Raw genomic sequence first — 23,900 nt, forward strand, 5'->3', positions numbered from 1 at the left:
TCTGTCTCTCTTAGGCCCCGCCTACTAAACACATGCAATGATATAACATGCTAACACATAAACAAAATACTCTACCGTATCTCTGTCCTAAGAAACATACTCTGCTAATAATGAGATACGGAACTTCATCCGTACTCAACTAGTTCCAGCCATGGCTTAAGCAGTGCAAAGTAAGTCTCCTCACTGTGTGAATGGGTCTAAGGCCACAATGTCAACCCATGTAGTCTATGAGTAGGAAGACTCGGGGGTTAGCCCTAGGCATTGTATGCTAGTATGTTATTCCAGACCAAGGTCCGATGTCGGGCGGGTGCCCGAGAAATGTCTGCATGTTAGATTATACTTGGTGCCCGAGGAATATCTGCATGTGCCTGGTAAGGAGGTGAGTGTGGGCGAGGTCCCATATCTCATCACTAGCTGAGTACGGACGATGTTCTGTATCTCATTATTAACAGAGTATGTTTCTTAGGACAAGAATATAGTAGAGTATGTTTCTTTATGTGTTAGCATGTTATATGATTGTATGTGTTTAGCGGGCGGGGCCCGGAGACAGGCAGGGAGTAAGAGAGACAGACTTGTATACCGAGCGAGGCTCGATGCCAGGCAGGGCCCGATGTCGGAGTATTAAATTAATGGTTTGACAATTATGGTTTTAGTATTAAATTAAAAACAATTTTTTGTCATGATTTTTGAGATGTTACACAATTAAAACAAGTTAGTTGCTTTCTTATGTACAAAAAATACATGTGAACACGGATAAAAGATAGTTACCCTCCTAAGTCATATTCCCTTTGAATTACCGGTTAAAACATGTATTAACCGGTAATATTGGTGTAATTTAAACAGTTAAAACAAGTTAGATGCTTTATCATATACAAAAAAAAAAATTGCCAATATGTGAACACGGATAAAAGATAGTTACCCTCTTAAGTCATTTTCCCTTCTACATGTGCTTATAATTTTGCTAAAAGTTCACACTATTAAAGACTTCTTGTATTTTGATTGTTTAACCACAATTGCAAGAAAAAAAATGCAATTCTCGGAGCTTTTAAACATTAATTACAGGAATCAAATCTAAAATAGGTTGTATTAGATTACATATCTAATTAAACAATTAATGTCTCTTTTTGTCAAAGGTTCAAAACCATTCTTTCTTTCTTTTTATTTTATTACAAAAAGAATGGCTTCAAAGCACAATATATATACATGTACTCTAAAAACAAAAAATCAAATAATGAAGACGAGAAAAAACAGCACTAGAAATGAAACAAAGAGAAACAGAATAACCACTCCATAAGTTCACAAGTCGCATCCCAAACATATCGAGATACAAAGTGTACGTACATATTGCCCATCCTCTCCCCAAGCCCAAATTTCAAGACTTTTTTAGCACATCAACAATAACCAAAAACAAAACAAAAATTTGTAAAATAGAAAAAAGAAACCTAATAAAGTTTTTTTTTTCTTAAATAACCATCACCACAAATCTAGCAAACGCAGTTCTTCATATAAAATCTCTCTCAATCCACACAAGGTAAAATTACTTGGGACCAATATCCTTAAGAGCACAGATCTGCTCCTCTCCCATCGCAGACATCACTGTCACCACAAGATCCTTTCCTTCAGCAAATCCATCCTTAATCTGCACAATTTTTAAGAGCACAAAAATTATTAAATACATAAATTATATTTAACAACTTCAAGTGAACTTTCCATGTTTAATTACTAATTACTAACCTGTGTAAGCAGACTATCATCGGTTGGAAGCTTGAGATCATCCTTAGTGCCACCATTTTCAGTCAACAGACTCACCTATAATAAATCCATTTTATTAAATTCATCACAATATAAACCAAATAAAAAATAAAAAATAAAAGTAGAGGTAAAATGACAAGATAAGTAAATCCATTTTATTAAATTCATCACAATATAAACCAAATAAAAAAAAAAAAAAAAAAAAAGTAGAGGGAAAATGACAAGATAAGTGACACGTACAAATCCATCTTCAGAAATGTCAATGAGCTGGTAGTCAGTACGGTTGACATGTGGAACCTGAAACCCAAGAAAATATTATAATCTGTATAAATATAAAGTTACAAACAAATAAAAGATGTAAAATATGTTGTAAAATGCATAAAACATACATCACAATTGTGGGAAGAGGGAACGATATCTTCAAGCTTCTTTCCATTGAAGATATCAATGGCAACGAAATGACACTTGGCGTGTCCGTGCTTGCCAGTCTTTGAGGTTGAAACTTCAACAACCTGCAAAAAGAAAGTAATGATATAAATTGCTTCATCTTCTAAAAGATGGTTTCTTTTAGAGGGATGAATTTCAAACAGAGTATAGATCCAAAAGATGGGAAGTTCACACTGATATAAGCTAGTAATGACATTAATTTGTCAATGTAACGATCATAAAAATCTTCTCAGAGAGTAAAAAATAACAGAAAATATGACAATTAATACAGGGACCCATTGATATATGTGTATTCGGTCATGCGATTAGTTGCCAGATGAACGAATTTGCAAAAAGTAGACGTATCAGAAACATAATCAAATATAAGAAAACTTAAAACATGACCTAAAACGTAAAATCTGTAAGAAAATAGCAATTTCAAGCAATCGAATCCAGCAAATTAACATATAAATCGATGGATTAATAACAAGTCTAGTATCGATACCATGCTATAAGAACAGATTGACCACATCGACGGTGAAAACTAACAACAACGATCTATAATACCAACTCCGAAGAGTACAGGAGTAAATCAGATCTATAATTGAAAGAACAAACACATGAATAATAAATCGATCGATACCTTGCAAGCACGATTCTTGATAACGATGTAACCGTTCTTCCTGATAGTACCAGCTTGCTGAGGGAAAGTTTTGGATGCTCCTGCATCGGCTTTAGACTCGAATTGATGCTCTTCGTCAGACATATTTTCAAAAATGAGACAAAAGATCTACAGAGGAAGTGACGAAGAGTAGTAGTATATGTGAAGATTGAAGAAATTTGGGGAGAAAGGTATATTAGGGTTTTAAGCAACAGCCGTACAAAGAGATATTATATAGTATTATTCAGATTGAATGGTAACCGTCGGATTAGATTACACACTTTTTGTCATTCGTAGTAACCCTGTAGTTCTTTGTAGATTGCCAAAAAGCCCTTCAGTTTTACTCTATGCTATATTACGCCCTCCCTCTTTTTAATCTTCTTTTTTAATTTCTTTAGTGCATTCCTTTTCAATTTGCTGTAAAGTGTAAATGGTGTTAAATTACATTAAAATGAAATCTTTTAACGGATGGATTTTAATATTTCACCTAAAAACCTTAGAAATACAATTTTGAATATTTCATATTTGTTAATGATACATTTAAAAAAAAGTCTAGAATTTTACAATTAATAGATGTTTCATCTCTTCATTCGGTCGGACTTCACAAATTGGTATTTCACTAAAATCGAAACAATTCAAAAGTGCAATTTTTGCTTTAAAAATCCATTATATTACTTCTTTTATGTTTTTTTTTTCATTTCCCATGTTAATAAAATTACAAGAAAAAGGCTACCTTTTAAAAAGTACTACAAAGATTACAAACAACATAAATACTTGTTAGTTATTTTAGTTTACAATGATTGGTTAAAACAATGTGTGGGGACAATCGCTACAATAGGAAGAAACACAAAAATTAATATGATAAAGACATTCATGTCTTAAAGCTTGTTGCCTTGTCATTTGTGTTTATGTAAAAATGGTCTATTTTGAACTTCCGGTTGAAAAGGAAGCAATGTATTTGTCATCCATTTCATGTATGTATATCCTTGGAGGCATTTCCCTGTATAACAAAAAATCCAAAATCAGATAAAAGTAAGAAAAGTATATTCACAAATACTTATTTGACAACAAGGGAAAACAATAAAAAATTTAAACCAGGTCAAGTCTAGTACACAAGCAATAAAAATAGAGGTCAAGTCTGTCATAAAATGTAATTCATACAGTTCGAAATTTTGACCCATTTACCAAAAATGGGTAGATTTGGTCCAAAGAGTCAAACAGGAAAATTTTAAAAAGTTTAGCTTTGAATTTCTAAATCCTGTAAAAAAAAGTTTGTAAATTGTAATCAAAATAATGTCGAGAATAGACTTGAACAAATTCAAATGAAAATTCATTAAATTCCTATGGCCCAACCAAACATGACGATGGAATGTAATGTCTCATTCCATTACACTCTCCATTCCATTCCTTTATCATTCCATTCCATCTTTAGTAAATCATATCTAATATATATATATATATATATGAATCATATAAAAAAAACTGGTTATATTTACTTAGAATTTAAGTGGGGACACAAGAAGATATACTAACAATTCATTTTCTTCACTGTAAGTGTAACTTGAAGCAACAGCCAGAAATTGTCCTCCATGGCTATATGATAAAGAGGCAATACTATTTTCAAATTTTGGCATCTGAAATTACAACAAGAAAAGTTTAACATCTTTAGATCTACCACAATGTTTATATAAAATTTCATTAGAAGATATTAATAAATAACCATTGGATTCTGTAATATTACCTCATAAACTCTCTTTTTACTTTGAGCATTCCATATTGTGACATAACCTTTATTATCACCCGTGACAAAATCGCCATAAGTCCTAATCACAAAAGATTATCAGTATAAACTTCTACGAGTTTTTTTCATTAATTATTATTATTTTTTTTAAAAGACATACGATGGGCTAAATGCAATATCATTCACAGCTGCAAAATTATGCCTTGCTCTCTTTGCCTTTGGATGACATCGAAAAGCATATCTGTAAGAACACAGGAATGATGTATTATTAGTTAAATATTCAAAATCTTTAATAATACAAGTACTAGAAATGAAAAGTGGGTGTTATTTTAAAAAGATTAAATTACATATCTGATCCTTGTTTCAATCAAAATGACTATTTTTGGTCCCAAAAATAATAATTTTACATGGAACATGGACGAAAAAAGACAAAAATTGCAACAGAGAACATTTTGGGAACAAAATTGAAAAAATCAGCTGTACTCAGGGACCAAAGTTGTAACTTTATCTTTTAAATAATATGGCAGTTGAAAGATGCATAAACTTACCCATCGTTGTTTTGATCAGATGGATTAAAATACTTCAATGCAACACGTCCATCAGTTGATCCAGCTGCAAATCCTGCATTATTTAAGATATATAATTAAATAAACTCACCTAAAACTTTTCAAAAAAGTCATACACTAGATTTATTGCTAAATACCTTGGTCTAGATAAGGTCGAACACACTCGATTTGAATTTCTACACATTTGCTATTAAATGATTTGTTGAATTTGCGTAAGTCATATATATTTACTGAATCCCCAACAGCAACCATTGAAGCAAATCCACATAGGGATATAGATTTGACCCCTGTATTAACAGTATTTACAGCAGTAAGAGTCTTTGTTGACCTTGAATCCCAACATTTTATCTTTTTGTCCCACCCTGCAGTCACAACTTGACCTGTGGAACCAAAAAAAATGATGAATTTTTGGAACATGAAATATAAAAATGTAACAAAAGTTAACAGCACAATTTTCTCTAGAAAAAGTCACTAGAAGAGGAAGATGATCTTTTATTTCTAGAGGAAAAGTATCCAAGCAAATATGGTTGACAAAAATGTCATTGATTGTGAAGATTATGAAAACTGATGACTTATTAATGAAAGTGTTCATGCTTTTTAAAACAAAGTTGTAACTAGCATTATTAAAAATCTTAAAACATTCTAAGTTTGCTATGGAACTTTGTGTTGTTTATTGTAAGTTTTTATAATATTTTAGAACTTTGGAAGTAAAAAATTGTTTGTGGTTTACCTGTTTCATTAGAATATTCAACACAAGTTGCTAAATCATCATGATTTCCAAAGTTTTCTCTCATTCCTGAATGCAAATCGTACCTGCAAGGATTTTTCTTACAATGGTCATGCTTAAAACCAAGAAATTAAGAAGAAAATGTCTGAATTATGTAATGTACTAGTGTTATAGCTTTAAACCATCTGTTGGTGTTCAAATTTATCTTAAATTTGTATGGGATTCAGCACAGACTTTCATCTGTTTTATCTTAAATTTGTATTGGGACTGTTCTTTTATATGTTCTATTGTTCTTACTCAAAAACTGAGGAGAATACAAAGATATACAAATAAATGATGTACAATATTCACTCTTTTCCAAACAAGACTTGAACTTTGACCTTGAAGGTCAGACAAATGGATGATTCGTAACTGGAAATCAATTCAATTGCATTAAGTTGCATTGAGCGTTTTCCCTTAAACCAGAACCCTAGAACACATTAAGTTCGGGATTTCAAATACACATATCGAGAGTCGTCTTTTCAACTTCACTATAATTAATCATAAATCTGAGAACAGACCTAGTTATGGAACAATCAGAAGCAGCACTGAAAGCAGCTGACTCCCCTTGGAAACAACAGTCTAGCAGCGCAGCTTCCCCGGAAGCTTCAAAAATTGACCTAGATCGATCCACATCGTACAATCTAAGATTCTGCACATACAATACCCCATAATTAATGGTTCTGGAGTGTATAGTATAAAAAGCTGCACGCAAACATACAAACAAACTCTCGATAAAGACGAAATCTTACAGTATCCCAGGAAGAGATAAGGAGATTGTTGGATGCTGGGGCGAAGCGAATTCTGGAAATAGCATCTTGAATTGGGTTTTCTTCGAACTGTAAACAACTTCCGTCCATCTTCTTAAACTGAAAACAATTGGAGCTATTGAGCCCTAATAAGGTACACAATGGTTACAAATACAGAAGCACGGAAATATGCAAATTGAAGTTTCTCTGTATTAGAAGTTTCCCGCCCGGTCGCTGTTCAAAGGGGTGTTTGGGTCTTTTTTTTTGAACTCTAAAAAGTAGAGATTATGCCCATAATATATTTTGGGTATGGTTATTAAAATTAAAATACAAGATAAAAAAAATAGACATGAATTCTGCGGAGATAACCTCCAAAGCTCTGCGGAATGGCAATATGATAAATTAAGGAGGGGCATATATGTAAAATCGACGGATCTAAAGAGGTTATAGCGAGGTCCGCAGGGCATTTCTATGAAACTTTCGTAATTCCAGTAACGTGTTCTTTAAGGTATCGTTTGGTACATGAGACTTGATAGAACAGGACAGAACAATGGTCTTTTAAATAGTGTTTGTTATGAATGGAAAAGAACAAAATTAGTTGTTAATCAAGTCAAATAGGACTATTTTGTTAGATTTTCACCCAAAAAGGTAGAATATGCAACGAAGGAATATGCAACCAACTGTTAACAAATTATGTACATAGTGATAAGAGAAGTCTAAATAGATGTGAAATGGGCCACCAAAGTTTGTTATGCAAAATGTCTCATTTTCATGTGTTTTTATTCAGTTTAACCGGTTCAGTCAGGTTTTAACAATTCAATTTAACTGGGTTTTTGTAAAAATTGATCGATTTGTTATGGTCCAGAAATAGGCTTAAAACCAATGCTAGTTAAGCTACTCCCTTCTCTGATTCTCGATCCAATCGATTCAACCGGTTGGTTCTAATCGATTTTTAAAACATTGCACGCATGACTTAAAAGACTTAAAACATAACTCATACAAATCTTCCCAGTTATATTTCTTCGTAAATTTCATCTTCACCTTCATCACAATTCAACATTCATTCTCGTCCATTTTAGAAACGTCTTATAATCACATTCTTTTTTTTTTTTCTTTTTCTTGATCAATTTGCAACATTTTTTTGTATATTGTCATTTAACCTATGGAGCCCCACTATCATATCCTCACCATGTCTTGAAGAACATTCCACATCCTTTTGCATTCTCTTGGCTTGATATCTTCCCATAGGATTGCTCGACATTGGAATTTCATAATGTCATCTTTGTTGATGCCTAACTCAATATTTTGGTTCTTTTTTGAGCCACCCGTGAAATCTTTTGATGTTTGAATTTGAAGACATTTTTTTTTATCCTTCACAACTAACCAAATCTTAGTACATCGTTAGCACCGCTTGGCCAAAAATGTGTCACGTTGACAAACACATCATTGAACTCCATTGCAAGTTTGTTTGTATTCCTCCATTTCGAATATATTTGATCTATCGTGTGGTATTTGCCTTTCTTCATTCGGTCAAGAAATTTTTTTCACACTTTACATAAAGTATTCCATCTTCATCGTCCGATCCTCCAAAATGTCAAGTCATGCTTCTACTAACGCCTTCTCTTCATTCGGGGTCCAAGGTTGGTTGTCGACCTTCCTTTTTTCTTCGGGTCAGCTTGACGCTCAGGTTCATCTTCGGACCAGGTTAAGGAACTGGAATCGAAATGGGGTTGAGATTGGAATAAATGTTCTTGCAATGTTTCAAATGCGTAAAATCAAGTTGGGTATAGGTTAGGATTAGAGTTGGGTTTGGTATTGATTTGCTCTATGTAATATAGAGCATTTCTGGATAGTGATACATCCCTGGTGACTAGATGGGTGCATCAAATTGAGGTCAAATGCTTGAGAAAGGGAATTGATATTGTGAAGGTTATGGTATGGTAAGAATTGAAGGTTAATATGCATATTATAGTGGTTGAATTTTAAGTTCCACCTACAAATGCTTGTTTAAGCCAATAGGCTAATTTCCTAAGTTTTCAACCGAAGTGTTTTTGACCCTCAAAGATATAAAATCTTACGATTATGCCATTTACATATCTTTATGCAAATTTTCATTAAGATAAGTGGGATTCACGTAACACCCACAATATGGTACTAAAAGTTTTAACCTTTTAAGTGTAGATTTCATAAAATAAATTAATTTTCTATTTAATTTCAGTAATATAATTAATTTAAAAAATGTTTAATTGAAAAGTTATAATTAAAATAGTTTGAAGCTAGGAGTTGACTTTTCAAGAATTAGAATGGAGGTTCTAACTTGGATTTAACCTCCTTAGCCAGTGTTGGGCCTTGATTGTACACATATTTAAAGTTTGGGGTTAACTAGAAACTATTTCTAGCTACGGTTTATGTTGCAAATATGAGGAATTATGGGATTAATCGTGAATGAGGAATGTTTATATGAGAGCTCAATGTTTGAAGAAGGATTCAAAATTATGAAGCATCAAATTCAAGTGTCAAATCCTTTAAGGTAGTCTCTTTATTTGAATGCTTTGTTGTTAAGTTTGAGCTTCCATCAATGGTGAATCACTCCCTAGATTCACTAATCTCGAATTAATGATGAAATACATAGTTTTATGTTCTATTGCTAATACGTTGAACTTTATACATCTACATGGTAAAAAATGTGATTATGAAGCTTAGATGGCGTCTTGAGCCCTAACTTTGGTTTATTACACAAACATTCTTACGAAACAACTCCTAATCATGAGATGATAAGATGACCAAAGTTATAAGAACAAAAAATTATAAAAGGCTCTAGCAAAGTAGAAGACTGAAATTTAAAGCATATGAATATTTACAAGATCTGCTATAAATTATAACAAATTTCAGCCACCATCAAACAAGGGAATCAATCAATAATCTTTCCCACATGATTTTCAATTTCAATTCTCCCAATCACCCGAATCAAACTCACAAACATCTTTCACTCAGGAACATAAAAATCAAACTTCACATCCATAGAACCAGAATCCACTCCATTATCCTTATACTCCACATTCATAATCGTCCCCTCACCATCTTCTTCTTGATACTCTGCTTTCACACGCCTCACAGGCACAGTCACCGAGTAAATCGTCCCCATAGCGGGGTCCGTTGCCACGCTGAGCTGGACTTTATCTTGAGACTCAATCACCACAAAATCCGAAAGGGTTTTCACTATATTACTAACAATCTTCTGTTTAGCTTCTTCACTTACAGCACATCTGTCTGAAAAGAGAATCATTTTCAGCCTTTGTTTAGCAACACTTGCATTTGAGTTCTTGATCATTGATGGAGATGGAAAGACAATTTTCCATGCTAGACTTAAACGTTCAAAGAAACCCATGTTTATGGCGTTTAAAAGGAAGCTTTCTGCATCTTGATTGAAGGAGCTTGTGGACATTTCATAGTCGTTCATGAAGGTGAGAGGTCGTTTGGAGTTGCAGCGTGTGTTGTGGGTGTGGGTTATTGAGGTTGACCATTTAGGCGTTGTAGTTTCGGAAAGAGTGGGTCCCGCGTTTAGGAAGTTAACATGATCTATCTGTATTCAAGATGGAATTATCTAGAATAATCTTTAATGATCAATAGATATAGAAGAGTTATAATCACCAAATTCAATGGTATTAATGTTTTTACTTTCAATTTCTTTCATATTGAAACAATTGACTTTGAAGAATCTAATCAATTATATAGCGAAAATTGCTTTGTGTTTGGATGACATTGCTATAATTGGGTAGATTTTTCAAATTACAACGTTGTAATAGGAATAAAAGAAACTGGGATGCTATAACTATAAGTTGAACTAAGTTGACTTTCAGTCTGTTAGAACAAAGAGATTCAGTCCAGGTGGATCCTCTAGCAAGACTACCATCAAGGGATACACATTGTGTTCTACAGGAAAGTGCAAAATCACTCCAGAAAAAGGTCAAGTGCTCAAGGGAAGAAAAACTCATTGTGGTTTCATAGAAAATAGTAAAAATCACTACATATAAAACCTAACGTTTACCAAAATCTTAAGTATATACAAGAGTGAATGTCAGAGGTACCAGATAGACCAAATACTCTCAAATCCGCAAAACAAAACCCTATTTCGAAACGATACGCAGATACACCGAACCATATTTATGATTCGATTTCATTAAATATTTCCCAAATTCACGCAATAATGTACCAAAATCAACAATAAATAGCCATGGATCTGAACTATCAGCACTAACAGATGTCTCTTTAAATTCACATACACAAAATCGAAATACAGCCAAGAGAGTGGTTTTAGAGTTCAGACCTTAGGTGGTAAACTGATACGGAGGGGATTCGTAGGAGAAGGGCCTAATGCAGCAGAGACCCTAAAATCACCAGAAATCGCCATTCTGAATCTCTTATCTCCCCGATTGGGGATTCGTGTATTTGGTTTTGGTTTTTTTAGGGTTTTTTTTTGTGGTGAATGCGATGATAATTTCTGGTTCTCGACAACAGTACTAGCCAAGAGTTTTACTTCGCTTACTCTTACAGCTACTTGCACAATTGCTTGCTACGACGTCGTAACTCTAGGCCGTTATCGTTAAGCCGTTAAACATCGGTAGATTTTTACCAAAAAAAGAAAAAAGAAAAAAGAAAAGAAAGGAAAAACATCTTTAAACTTTTCCTTGCGCCTTGTTCTTAAGTTCTATTTAAAATGAGAAATGAGAGGATACGAAGGAAAAGTGAGCGGTGTCGAAGGAAAATCGTGTCTCCGAGTTTCGTTAATAGAAGAAAAGTGAGGGGAGGAAAATGATTTTTGAGTCATATTTTCCTTCCAAATTGGACGGATTTAGGAAGAAAGTGAGATTTTAAGTTTTATTTTTTTTTTTTATTTCTAACTTGGGAACATAAAAACTTAAAATTTTCCTTTCATTTCTTTCGAACTCAGGAATACGGAATAATGAATATTTTCTTTCACCTCCCTTTCTTTATATCAAAATTTTACTTTCCTTTCCTTTAATGAATTTACAAAAAACTCGGGAACAAGGCGTTAGAGTAAACTACATTTTTTGTCCATGTGATTTATATTTATTTATAATTTGAGTAAAAGTTTGGAATAATGACTTGAGAGGGTAACAAACTATTGCTATTGGTCGGTCACTAAAAACTTTTTTTCGTGCTCTAATAGCCATTTAAATTGTTGATTTGTGTAATTTGTCACCTTATGACCGATATTAGCTGGTTTTAACGGTTGAATCGGTCTGAGGTGGCTTTTTTATCCTTCATGGCTAATGAGGTGGCATGTTGGCCCCAATTTTGCCTCCCCTCCTTATTAAAGTTAAGAGTGAAGTCTCATTTGGTCCTTACGTTCGATTAGGGCACGGAGTCTCATTAACCCCCGATTTTGTCTCCTTCAATCTTCAATTGGTCTCTATAATGGCTTCATCATAATGTCTCACTGATCGAAACTTCATTGTAGTTGATTTCCACTACAATGGAACGTTTGCACCCAACCCATTAGTATATTTTGATCCCGAAAGACAATTAGTGCGAGATGTTGACTTCAGTGCATTTGAGATACAAGGAGTTCATGCAATTCCTTCACAAGCTCACCAGAAGTAGAAGCAAAGACATCTACTTTTGTCGTCCACAATAGTCTTTAAGTCAGGGAATTCATATACTGGTGAATAACGGTGATTACAAAGAATTTTTTGGATTTGTCTTATGCAAATGAGAGGAGAATGAATGTGTATGTGGAACACCAGAATGAACCAATCTTTGAATGGATTGAGGAAGAGGAAAATGAAGATCAAGACTACAACTGTGAAGAGGATGAAGACTCATCAGTCTTGTTAGACACTTATTCTGTTGACCATGAAGAAGATAATGTTGAATATCCGTTCCCAACCAACAAAACCATGGATGATAGGTTCTTACACAAACTTTGTCTACATACAGTAAATGTAGATGTTGAACCTCAATACCCTGTGCATGATGATAGACAACCATGGAATCAGATGAATCCATTGTTAGGTATGCGACTTTCTAACCCTGATGAGCTTAAAAACATGTTGAGCAACTATGCAGTTGCTAATGGATATGATCTTTGGTTTGAAAAAAATGACTCCCAAAGTTTTTTAGTTAAGTGTTGCAAAAGAAAAACAAGTCGCCTACTTGTCCATTTAGACTTTAGGCCTCTTGGATGACAAAAGAGAAGAGTTTTCAGATAAAATCTCTAGTTAGTGAACATAATTGTAGCAAGGTGTTTAAGTTTGGGTCCATAGTAACTTATAAGTGGTTATGCAAACAATTTATGAGTGAAATTACAAAGAAGCCAAAAATGAGTGTTAGGAAGACGAAAGCTAAAGTTTCAACAACATTCAATATAAATGTAAGTGTGGGGCAATGCGGAAATGCAAAGAAATTTGAATTACAAGAAACTGAAGGAAGTCTAATTGAACATTATGGGAGATTATGGTCATATGGTCATGAAAATCTGAGGACAAACCTTGGGTCTACTGTGAGGATGGATGTAGACATCATGCCAGATTCCACAACTTTGCTTTCTAAGTACTATGTCTGCTTTAAAGCTGTAAGTGATGGCTGGAAGGAAGGATGCAGGCTCGTCGTATTGGGGCTGAGCTGGCCCTCGCGAATTTTGAAGCCTACTCGTCAAGTTGAAGGGCTCGACTCAACGAGTTGAGTCTGTATTGAGAAAACCCTAATTTTAGGGCTTGCACCCTATTTAAAGGCCCTTAAGCCCTCATTTCTGCCTCCCTAACCATTTAGACACACTGAGAGAAACCCTAGATGAGTTGTAGTCGTTATGAGAAAGAGAGAGAGGGAGAGAGAGAAAGAGAGAGAGAAAGGCTAAGGATCTTGTGTTCAAGTGCATTTTTAGAAGAGGAATGAAGAGCAAGAAGGTTTAGAACAAGAAGAAGCTTTGGGTCCAATGTTCTTTCGGTGCTAGCTGTCAATTGGAGGTAAAAAGCTATCTCATTGATCATTCCTTTTGTTAGATCTCTTTCTAGAGAGTTTTATGGGCATTATCCCATCTATGTTTTGGTTTGGAGTTGTTGAGCTGGTCATGGGATTTGAGACTATAGATCTGAGCTATATGAGTCCCTATGAGCCCAAAGATTCGAGCTTTATCAAGCTTTGGGCAAGTCTTCAAGCATAAAGATCTTTATGGAGCTTGTTTTGGCATTTTGAGCCCTATATGCCATGCATGAATGCAAAGCTTGTAGCTATACGTGATGATTCAACCTTAGGAGGCTAGATCTAGAGTATGAGACCTTATTTATGTCCAAAATCGTCTGAATGAGGAAATAGACTTAGGGGACTCGACGAGTTGATGAGACAACTCGATGAATCGGTTAGGGTTTACCCCGATGGTTTGGACGCGTTACAGACTCGTCGAGTTGATGAGACAACTCGACGCCTTGAATGGGTCTTACCCGTCTTAGGATTCAGAGTGGACTCGACGAGTTGATGGGACAACTCGACAAGTAGGTGGGGTTTTCTCGTCTTCTGGACATTGTATGGACTCAACGAGTTGGCTAGCAACTCGACGAGTTGACTTGGGTTTTCACGATGTACTAATTCTGGGAGATATGATGAGTTCATAAGCTATACTCGACAAATCTGGTCAGCATGGGCTGTTGACTTCTGTTGACTTTAGGGTTTGGTTAAGTCATGGATTATGAGGACCATGGAGGGGTAAAATGGTCTTTTACCCATACCAAGAGTTGGAGAGAGAAAATAGTTTGGTTTATTTAGAGTTGTGATTGAAGTGCTAATTAGAGATAATTATCATATGTGTTAGGCGGAGGCTACATTGGTGATTTGTGTACGAGGTTTATTTGCTTGCTTATGAGGTGATTATTCTCACTCTACTTACCTTGAGTGGTAATTTTGTGTGACCGGAGGGTCTTGTGTGCTTATATTGAGTATTGTGATATCCTGCATTATGTCTTTGTGATTTATGTTGTGTATTATTCTGAGCTTTACTGAGTTAGGACCGAAGGGTCCTCCCGAGTTGTGGGACCGGAGGGTTCCACTGAGACACAATAACTAGAGGGTCTTATTTGAGTATAGCCATGAGAGGCTAATGAGATGTGTGTGGTATTTTGGTGAACTCACTAAGCTTCATGTTTACCGTGTTATGTGATATATGTTTCAGGTACTTCTCAGGATCGTGGGAAGGCGTCAGCTTGATTGTACACACGAGATGGAGTTATGTTTTTGAGGATCCTGGATTTTATTCAAACAATTATGAATTTGTGTTTTCGATAATTTGACAATTGGGGATTTTGTGAAACGTGTTTATGAGATTTATGTGAATAAAAAAATTGTTTGAAAATTACGGTGTTACAAGTTGGTATCAGAGCCTTGGTTTGAGGGATTCGGATGTACTCTCGGGTATGTACGGACTCAAACTGAGGATTTGAGAAAATTTTCAGAAAAGAAATGATTTTACTAAAACGAGTAAGATTTTAAAGAGAAAACGAGACGGAGCAGTGTGTACAATCAGCCAGAGCCCAAACGGTGATTTCCCAAAATACCCTTACTTGTTTGTGTTATGAGATAGTCATGAGATGTTAGGGATGCATGCTAGAGGATAGGCTAGGTATTTCATATTTTAGGGCTAGAGTTGCCTAATTTGTGATGCCTTAGCCTAGGAGTTGTTGCCATATGTTATTTGCCCTGAGTATATGTTGAGTAGGAGTATCTAGTAGGAATCTTTTAGATAGAGCTTCGAGTAGAGGAGTAATCTAGGGGAGACACCTAGATGTGCATTTGAGGAATCTATTGAGAGAGTAGTTAAATACCCACGAGAGGTAGGGTTGCCTGCGATCGGTAATGCCTTTGAGTTGTGGATAGAGAAATTGGAGTTGTATGTTAGAGTGGTTTTATGTGTTGGTAGAGGTGATTGAATGCTTGAATGTTGCTTGCTTTGTGCTTTGTGGAACTCTTGATGATGGGAGACAACTACTAAGTGAATATGACAATATTCAGGAGGTAGATAGTTGGCATCATGAGGAGTTCTTCAGCAGCTGATGGAAGAGAAGTGTGAGAACCTAGGAAGAGCCTAAGGAGTGACTTTGGATCGTTCACCGTTGATTTCTTGCTTGATTGATTGAGGGACGATGAGAAGCTGTAGGAGGTAGCCATCAGGGTATTAAGGCACAATAAAGGAACCACATACGCCCCTCTTTTAATAACATTATGTCATACCCCCAAACCCGAAAGGAGGAAACGTTTAGGGGCGAATAACATCATGTATAGTATCATAATAAGTGAATAATAGTAATCAAAGCAACACAACCATTATATTGAAAATATATAATTTACATTTTGTTCAAAACATTGATTGTTTCATATAAAATTATAGCAAAAGATAAGACGTGTTGTTACTACACTCCGTCTTCATGACACATGTGGGGGCTACCTGTCTACTAATTTCTTGAGAATACAAGTGGTTGGAAAAAGTATCAACATTTAAGTTGGTGAGTTCATAAGTGTAACATTCGTAGATCCGAACTAGTCAATTTAAAGATAATAGGGGTCGAAAACGACTTTTCGGCAAAAGATTACTTAGAATAAATAATCTTAACCAAGTTGTAGTATATGTTACAAGGTTTCCGTACATATAAAGAGCGCCGAAATCCGAGTTATAACGAAGAAGTTATGACCACGGAACCGACACGGCACCGGAAAGTGTAAATAGTAAATTTACGATAGAGAGACTTTTATCCTTAACGATCTAAACAAGAGTCATAGAAAATGTTAAACCGAGAGTGTCCATAAAAAGAACGCGCAAATCTGACTTCATATGAGGAAGTTATGCTTTTTCTAAGATTTAGCATAGTAGTGCACAACCCGAAAATTCGAATTTTAGATCGGTCGATTTTCAGCCAAAATAATCTAAATGAGAAATGAAGATATAGTTAATAGGAGTTAAACAATAAAAATACAGTAAAAAACGGAACTCGTATGCGAAAGTTATGGACGAAGCTTAGTCTCTACTTTTCGAGCGCGACAAATTCGATACAGTTTTGTAAATCCGAGATAGATTGAGAATTAGCCAACGAGGTCTAAATGAAAGTTGTCGTACTCGTAAATACCAACGCATGAATATAAATAACGTCGGAAACGGAGCTCGTATGCGAAAGATATGGACGAAGCTTAGTCGCTACTCTTTGAGCGCGATAAATTCGATACAGTTTTATAAATCCGAGATAGAATGAGAATTAGCCAACGAGGTCTAAATGAAAGTTTTAGTACTCGTAAATACCAATGCATGGATATAAATAAAGTTGGAAATGGAGCTCGTATGCGAAAGATATGGATGAAGCTTAGTCGCTACTCTTCGAGCGTGATAAATACGATACGGTTTTTTGTAAATCTGAGATAGAAGGAGAATTAGCCGACGAGGTCTAAATGAAAGTTGTAGTCCTCATAAATACCAACGCGTGGATATAAAAAACGTAGAAAACGGAGCTCGTACGCGGAAAGATACGGACGAAACTTAGCGGCTACTTTACTATAAAATCTCTATAAATAAAGGGTGAACCCTTCATTATTTCTTCACACCATAAGCATTTATTTCTCTCTCTAACCTCCCTAAAACCCTCCCAAGTCTAGGGAACCTCCCTAGCACGAGAAGAAAGCCCCGGAGCGCCCAACGGCTCCGAGAAGAAAAGCTTTCCGCTCGGAAACACTGCTCCAGCGAAGCCCGGTTTTTAATAAAAACCCATTGTAAGCGAGCTACGCCTATACTATATTTAATATAACTTTTATTTAATTATAGTAACATTATTAGGACCTTAAAATAATTATTTGGGTTATTATTATGAGTTATATTGAGTGTTATTTAACGCTTGTATAATAGTAATAATAGCTAGACTATTAATTAGTCTCGGCGAATAATAGACTAAACTCTACTGGTAATAATAGTAGGTTTCGTCGAAGGAAATTATTTTTTTTAAGAAGAGAAGCGCTGTCTGAGTTCGGAATCACCACCTTTACAAGTGAGTGCATGGTCCCTTTCATCTTACACATAGATATGAAGTATTTTATATAAACTACGTGCTATGTGTGAATATCATCTATATAATTGCTATCTATGTTGGATGAACGATTTTATACATGTTTTAAATGATTTAAACTGTATATGTATTTTATATCTACGATAATATTGGGGTAAAACATGGGTAGATGTAATAGATGGAGTATGAGTTGGATGATGAGTTGAGAGGTGAAATAGACCGTGAGGTGAGGGTGAGAGGTGGACGATGTGAGAAGTCTTTTTCCCAAATGATGGACCCGTCATTCAGCAGAGTATGTATGACAACCATGGACTATTCTATTCAGTCCAGTGGAACACTAGCAGACTCGCAACCTGTAGGTGTTGTGAACGATGTGTTCACCGGTGTACTCTAAAAACCCATTGACATGTATTGCGAGTGGATACTGTCGATAAACGAAATAGCCCTGGCAGCTATGGATTTAGTGCCTGTTGAGAAAATCCTAGCAGCTAAGGATTTAGTGCCAGTTGAGTAAACCCTGGCAATGATGGATTTCGTGCCAATTCCTTAGGATGATCCTTAAGAATGAATTAACAACGAGTAGCTGATTCTTAGGGTAATCCCTTAAGAGTAAAGAAGATAATGAGGATGGGTAATTGGTTTAACTGTTTGATAATTAAACATAATAATTATATTATTGTGGGTTGAAAACCCTATGTACTCACCAGGTTTCCCAACCTGACCCACTCAGTTCATTTATATCACAGGTGTTGATATGAAGTCACATTACACTGAGAGATTAAGGAGATATAGATCACTAGTGATAATGAATGTAAGTTTTGTTTATGCTTATGTTTTTGTATTGACGATGACATCCCAAATGCTTTAAAATGAATAAAAATACATTTCTTCAGAAATGCTTTGATAACATATTTATCATGTTTTACTGGGAACAAATTCCGCAACATTTTTATTAAAAGAAGTACTCTGATTTTTATAAAGCATAAACAAAATCGGTCATTTTTGGCCGTGAAAAATGGGGATGTCACAATAAGCATTTGGTACATAAAAGTATGTTCTTTGTTCCTTGAAAACGTAAGTGTGATCATCCAGAAAATCATATATTTTTTGTTGTAAATGCATCATAGTCTTAATACCTTAAGGTATATAATGTATAAGTTTCTTATGTTTATAATTTGTAATTCGAAGTTCTAATTCATGTAAGTGGTGTGACTCATATTGCTTCCCCCTATGATCACTTAAAGTATACAAGTTATATATAATCAAGATCGAACGGACAGGCGAATGAGTGACTCTGCCCTAAATCCACAACCAAACAAGGAACAATAAGTAAGGTGGAAACACACATTCTAATGCCTATAGGATTTTTATTATATACAACCCTAACGTATACGCTAAGTCATCATAGAGTAAACAATAATAGTCCCTTCAGAAATGTAAGTTGCACCGTACTAGGAAAATAGTATGATGTAGTTGTACTAGTATGTAATATTTTTTAAACGTATGTTTCTAGAAATGTATCTTTTGTTGTACTGTGAAATCGTGTAATGTAGTTTTATTATTATATACAAAACTATTTGAAAGTATGTTTGACCTATAACCCAAATGTAAAGTTAATGTTCAAATGAAACTGTCTGAAAATATATTACTCCGTAAATGTGTCGTTGTTTTCTCCATGTGAGTTCTTATAACCATACTGTGACCTAAGATGGCCTGAACACGACGTTCATCAGGCGTCGGAAACGTTAACGACATTTGAAACCCCATGCATGCCGGCCTAACTGTAGCTAATAATTAAGGTGCGGGATTGTCAGTCCCATATAGATCTATACACAAATATCTCGCTCTCCCTCTGGTTATAAGTCAGGACTTTCGCTGGCACTTAGATAAGTACTTGAAAGCATCTCACAAATTGCTTCAACGAGTTCACGAGTAATGAATGGATAGTGAATGAAGAACTATATGTAATCTCATAAATTATACCTATTATAGTTTATATGCTTGTTTTCCGTATTGTGAACTGAACTTGGTAAAATAGTGCATATGTTCCATAAACTATACCTATTATAGTTTATATGTTTGTTCTTGTATTGTTATCTGACTTAGTAGAATAATATGTAAGTTTTCTAAACTATACCTATTATAGTTTATATGTATGTTATGTATGTAATGATATCCTTTGTAATGTAACATTTTGTATAAACAGTAGTGAAATATTTGAGAAAGATACCCTTTTGCTCAACATGTTAAAAAAATGGTTAAAGTTTTATCTAAATAAGTTGTATACTCATATATATATATATATATATATATATATATATATATATATATATATATATATATATATATATATATATATATATATATATATATATCATGGTTGCAAAAATCGGGATTAATCGGCGATTAATCGTGGATAAATCGCTTGGCGTTCTCCAACCGTCGAGGATTAGGGAATTAATCGGAAATTTAGGATTAATCGGCCTTGGCGGGATTAATCGGTCAACAAAAGTCACAAAGAAGTCAAAAAAAAGGTCAAAAAAATTTAAATTTCTTTTAAAAAATTCAAAAAACCAACGTTTTTTTACTCCAAAATTTTCAAAATTTCAAATATTATACAAAAATGTTCATATATACGTATTTCCAAATTACAATTTTTCTTATTTTCTAATTTTGAAGTACTTGTTTTTCTTAAGATATATTAATATTTAATTAATTTTAATATTTTATTAATAATCTATGGTCTCCGATTAATCCTCGATTAATCCCTGTCAAGACCGATTAATCCCTTAACACCAGTCGACCGTCGAGCTACTGTCAAACGATTTTTATAACCTTTATATATATATATATATATATATATATATATATATATATATATATATATATATATATATATATATATATATATATATATATATATATATATAAGGCGTATATAGTTTTGATTGAAAAGGCAGTCGGACAAGTGATTCTTCCCTAAGTCCACAACCAAACAAGGAACAAGAGTTAAGGCGGAAACACCAGTCCTAAGCCTGTTAAATCTTAATATATATAAATATATGTTTTGTGAAAAACAAAAGTTGAAATAATTGAAGGAGTATGAAATAGTTTAAATCAATTGAAATAGCTTGAAATGGTTTGAAACGGTTTGAAATCGTTTAAATGTTAACACAAGATTCCTTGTTTTCACTTGTATCCCCCCCCCCCCCCCCCCCCCAAAAAAAAATAAAATAAAATAAAATAAATAAATAAATAAATAAATAAACATTGAAAAATAGTGAAAGCGTAGTGAACTCACCTCGTGTGTGTGTTCTCGGTTGGGTAGCCTAATGATAACAATGATCATCGGGTTAGAATACACGCGAATAGTCATATCCTAATAATATTTATAGATGATATCGTATTTAAATTAGCGTAATAATAATTTAAAGTGTTAGACAACACTAAATTATGTAAGAAATACTTACAATAATTTCTTAGAATATTTGAAGGTGTTCTTGATGTTCTTGGTGTTCATGGGTGAAAATAAGGAGATTTGAAGATGATATGAATGTTCTTGATAAGGATATGAAGATTTGAAGGAAAGGAGGGATTCCGGTCTTGGTAAGGAGGGATTTCGGTCCTTAGGTGGTGTTTTCGGTCGTATAGTGTTTCACATTTGAGATTTCGGTCATGGCTTCCATAAAGGAAGTGTTTTCGGCCATCACTTCCCTAAAGGAAGTGATTTCGGTTTTGGTATGGGATTAGATTCCCTAACCCGAAAACCTTTATATAATGTATCCATTTATGGTTTAGACTTAATCGTTTTGGCTTATATTGACTTATCTTAGCTTATCTCAACATAGGTTTCAATTTACACCTAGTTATTAATTTATAAACTTGCCCTCATGGTTATAGATGTTACAATGCAACAAAGTTGCAATGTGGTTTCACTTATACTTGGTTAAGATTTAGACATTGCTTGATCTAAAATTTTCCGGTTGTTACACATTAGCCCTACATGTCACGTAGGATCAAATTGACACGTTGGATCGATAAATCTTTTGCTACCGGCAAAAAGCAGTCGTATGGGGAAATTGTACACGAATCAACAAGTTAAATGGCTATTAGAGCACGGAAAAAAAAAGCTTAGTGACCAAATGTGACCAAAAGCAATAGTATGTTACCCTTTCAAGTCATTATCCCTAAAAGTTTTCAAAAATTGATGTGGCTCATCTTTACGGTTTAAGTTGCATGTGTAGTATCTGAAATTAAGAACATTTTTAATGAGGGATTAAAACATCTCTGAAGATAAACCTATATGATGAGTACAAAAAATTGTCACCTCGCTATTTAGTTATATTGACCTCTAATTAAATTGTTTCTTCAAAAAAAATTATGACTTTTTCCTTTAATAGTTTATCCTTATCTATCTAAAATGTTATATAAACCCTTACGCTTAACTAATTGTTTTTTAAATACATCGTATTTTAATATAAACATTCATTCATGTACAAACGATTCGTTAATATAGTATATATTTATATATTATAAATTGTTTTATCTATAAGTCTAAACGGAATGGAATAGTAGCATGTTTAGTATGTTGCCACAACAGATTTTTTTCATGTCACATAAGCTAGAATGAGTGCTAGCATCAAAGTTGTAAAAAGGTAGGGAGTGATGGTGTGTTAGTTTAATAAATTTTATTTTAGTAAAAAAATTTAAAAAAAAAGCATCAAAACCCACTATTCCCTTTTCTCTCTCCTCTCTCCTCTTGCTATGCAGTTAACGAGTTTTTCTTAACAACCCCCTTAGCACATGGTAGGGGGTGGTGTAGCATGTGCTAAGAATGTCTTGGAGAGAGCTCTTAGTGAACCCACTCCCTATGGCCTAAACTTTGCATAAATAATAAATACTTAAAATTAAAATAAGGGGATAAAATGTAATGTTGTTAAAGAGAAACGGTTAGAGTGTTCAAATATTAAACTATATTGACCACTCAATATATACTGAGTGATCAATAAAAATGAACAAAAAAGTCATCTACTCCATCAGTGTTAAGTTGTTTTGACCACTCAATCAAATACTAATAAACTATAAAAAAATCTCCCATTATAGATGCTCTTATTTTAGAACTTATTGCTATTGCTATTTTTATAAAATTATTTATGACTTATTATGATTATAAGCTTATTTGTTTTTTTATTCACCCTTTAGTACATATATTGAGTGATTAATATAATTTCATGTCTATTTTATTTAACTCATCATCTTCTAATCATATTTCTTTTTTTACCTATTAATTGTATTTTAGTTTTAATGTTTGTAATTTATTTACAAGTTAGTTGTTTATATCAAATATTTAATGGCATTTTATTTATGAAATATAAATTTATAACGATTATGTAATATTTTAATTTTTTTTATAAATATGCCGTATTTTTTGTATTTTATGTTTCTAAAATAAAGACCTGATACACCTTTATGACTTACACTGGAAAATGAAACCCCTAGTTGTGTAGTCAATCTTTTAAAGGCTCATCAAGCGAGACAATTTCTCCCTAGTAATATTGGACTAGGATATGTGAGGATCGGTAGGAATAGATTTGATCGTTCTAGAATGGCTATTTCTCACAATTGCTCCTTGTGATGCAGCGGAACCATGGCAATTAGGATCTCAAGACGCAGCAACACCTATGATGCAAGGAATAATAGACTTACATCACGATATTTTTTTCTTCCTCATTCTTATTTTGGTTTTCGTCTCACGGATCTTGGTTCGCGCTTTATGGCATTTCCAAAAAGAAAAAAATCCAATCCCGCAAAGGATTGTTCATGGAACTACTATCGAGATTCTTCGGACCATATTTCCTAGTATCATCCCGATGTTCATTGCTATACCATCATTTGCTCTCTTATACTCAATGGACGAGGTAGTAGTAAATCCAGAGTGGCCCTTGAGGAAGACCTTCAGAAAACCCCTCTAACTCGGGGAAAGGAATTCAAGCCCATAAAATGAGTCAAGTCTATGATAGGTACCAATAGTCTTTATGGCGTTGGACATCTGCTTCTATCCTGGGCCAATAATAAAAAAAATGACTTTCCAGGTGAGCCAGAGTTTGATCAAGTCCAAAGTCTAATCCAACTCTGGTGTCATGAAGGACCGCGAGACGCCTTTCTTTGCTCGACATACTCTGCCG

At 34.2% G+C, this 23,900-nt stretch overlaps 2 protein-coding genes across 2 annotated transcripts; both read right to left on the reverse strand.

The window, feature by feature from the left end:
* Nucleotides 1–1,260: 1,260 nt before the first annotated feature.
* On the reverse strand, nucleotides 1,261–6,788 carry LOC111902632 (mitotic checkpoint protein BUB3.3). The gene is made up of 16 exons (XM_052766406.1): nucleotides 6,665–6,788; nucleotides 6,434–6,564; nucleotides 5,877–5,959; nucleotides 5,284–5,526; nucleotides 5,129–5,201; nucleotides 4,741–4,821; nucleotides 4,581–4,662; nucleotides 4,373–4,473; nucleotides 3,772–3,839; nucleotides 3,635–3,668; nucleotides 3,199–3,256; nucleotides 2,822–2,968; nucleotides 2,142–2,264; nucleotides 1,993–2,049; nucleotides 1,735–1,809; nucleotides 1,261–1,639 (listed from the first exon to the last, which is right to left on the reverse strand). Exons 1-16 carry the CDS (start codon nucleotides 6,770–6,772, stop codon nucleotides 1,538–1,540), a joined length of 1,566 nt encoding a protein of 521 aa, XP_052622366.1. The 5' UTR covers nucleotides 6,773–6,788; the 3' UTR covers nucleotides 1,261–1,537.
* A 2,678-nt stretch (nucleotides 6,789–9,466) lies between these two features.
* Nucleotides 9,467–11,189, reverse strand: LOC111902631 (cell division topological specificity factor homolog, chloroplastic). Its single transcript, XM_023898442.3, has 2 exons — nucleotides 10,989–11,189; nucleotides 9,467–10,244 (listed from the first exon to the last, which is right to left on the reverse strand). Exons 1-2 carry the CDS (start codon nucleotides 11,070–11,072, stop codon nucleotides 9,648–9,650), a joined length of 681 nt encoding a protein of 226 aa, XP_023754210.1. The 5' UTR covers nucleotides 11,073–11,189; the 3' UTR covers nucleotides 9,467–9,647.
* Nucleotides 11,190–23,900: the final 12,711 nt, after the last annotated feature.

This window comes from Lactuca sativa, chromosome 8 (assembly GCF_002870075.4).
Source record: "Lactuca sativa cultivar Salinas chromosome 8, Lsat_Salinas_v11, whole genome shotgun sequence".
NCBI lineage: Eukaryota > Viridiplantae > Streptophyta > Magnoliopsida > Asterales > Asteraceae > Lactuca > Lactuca sativa.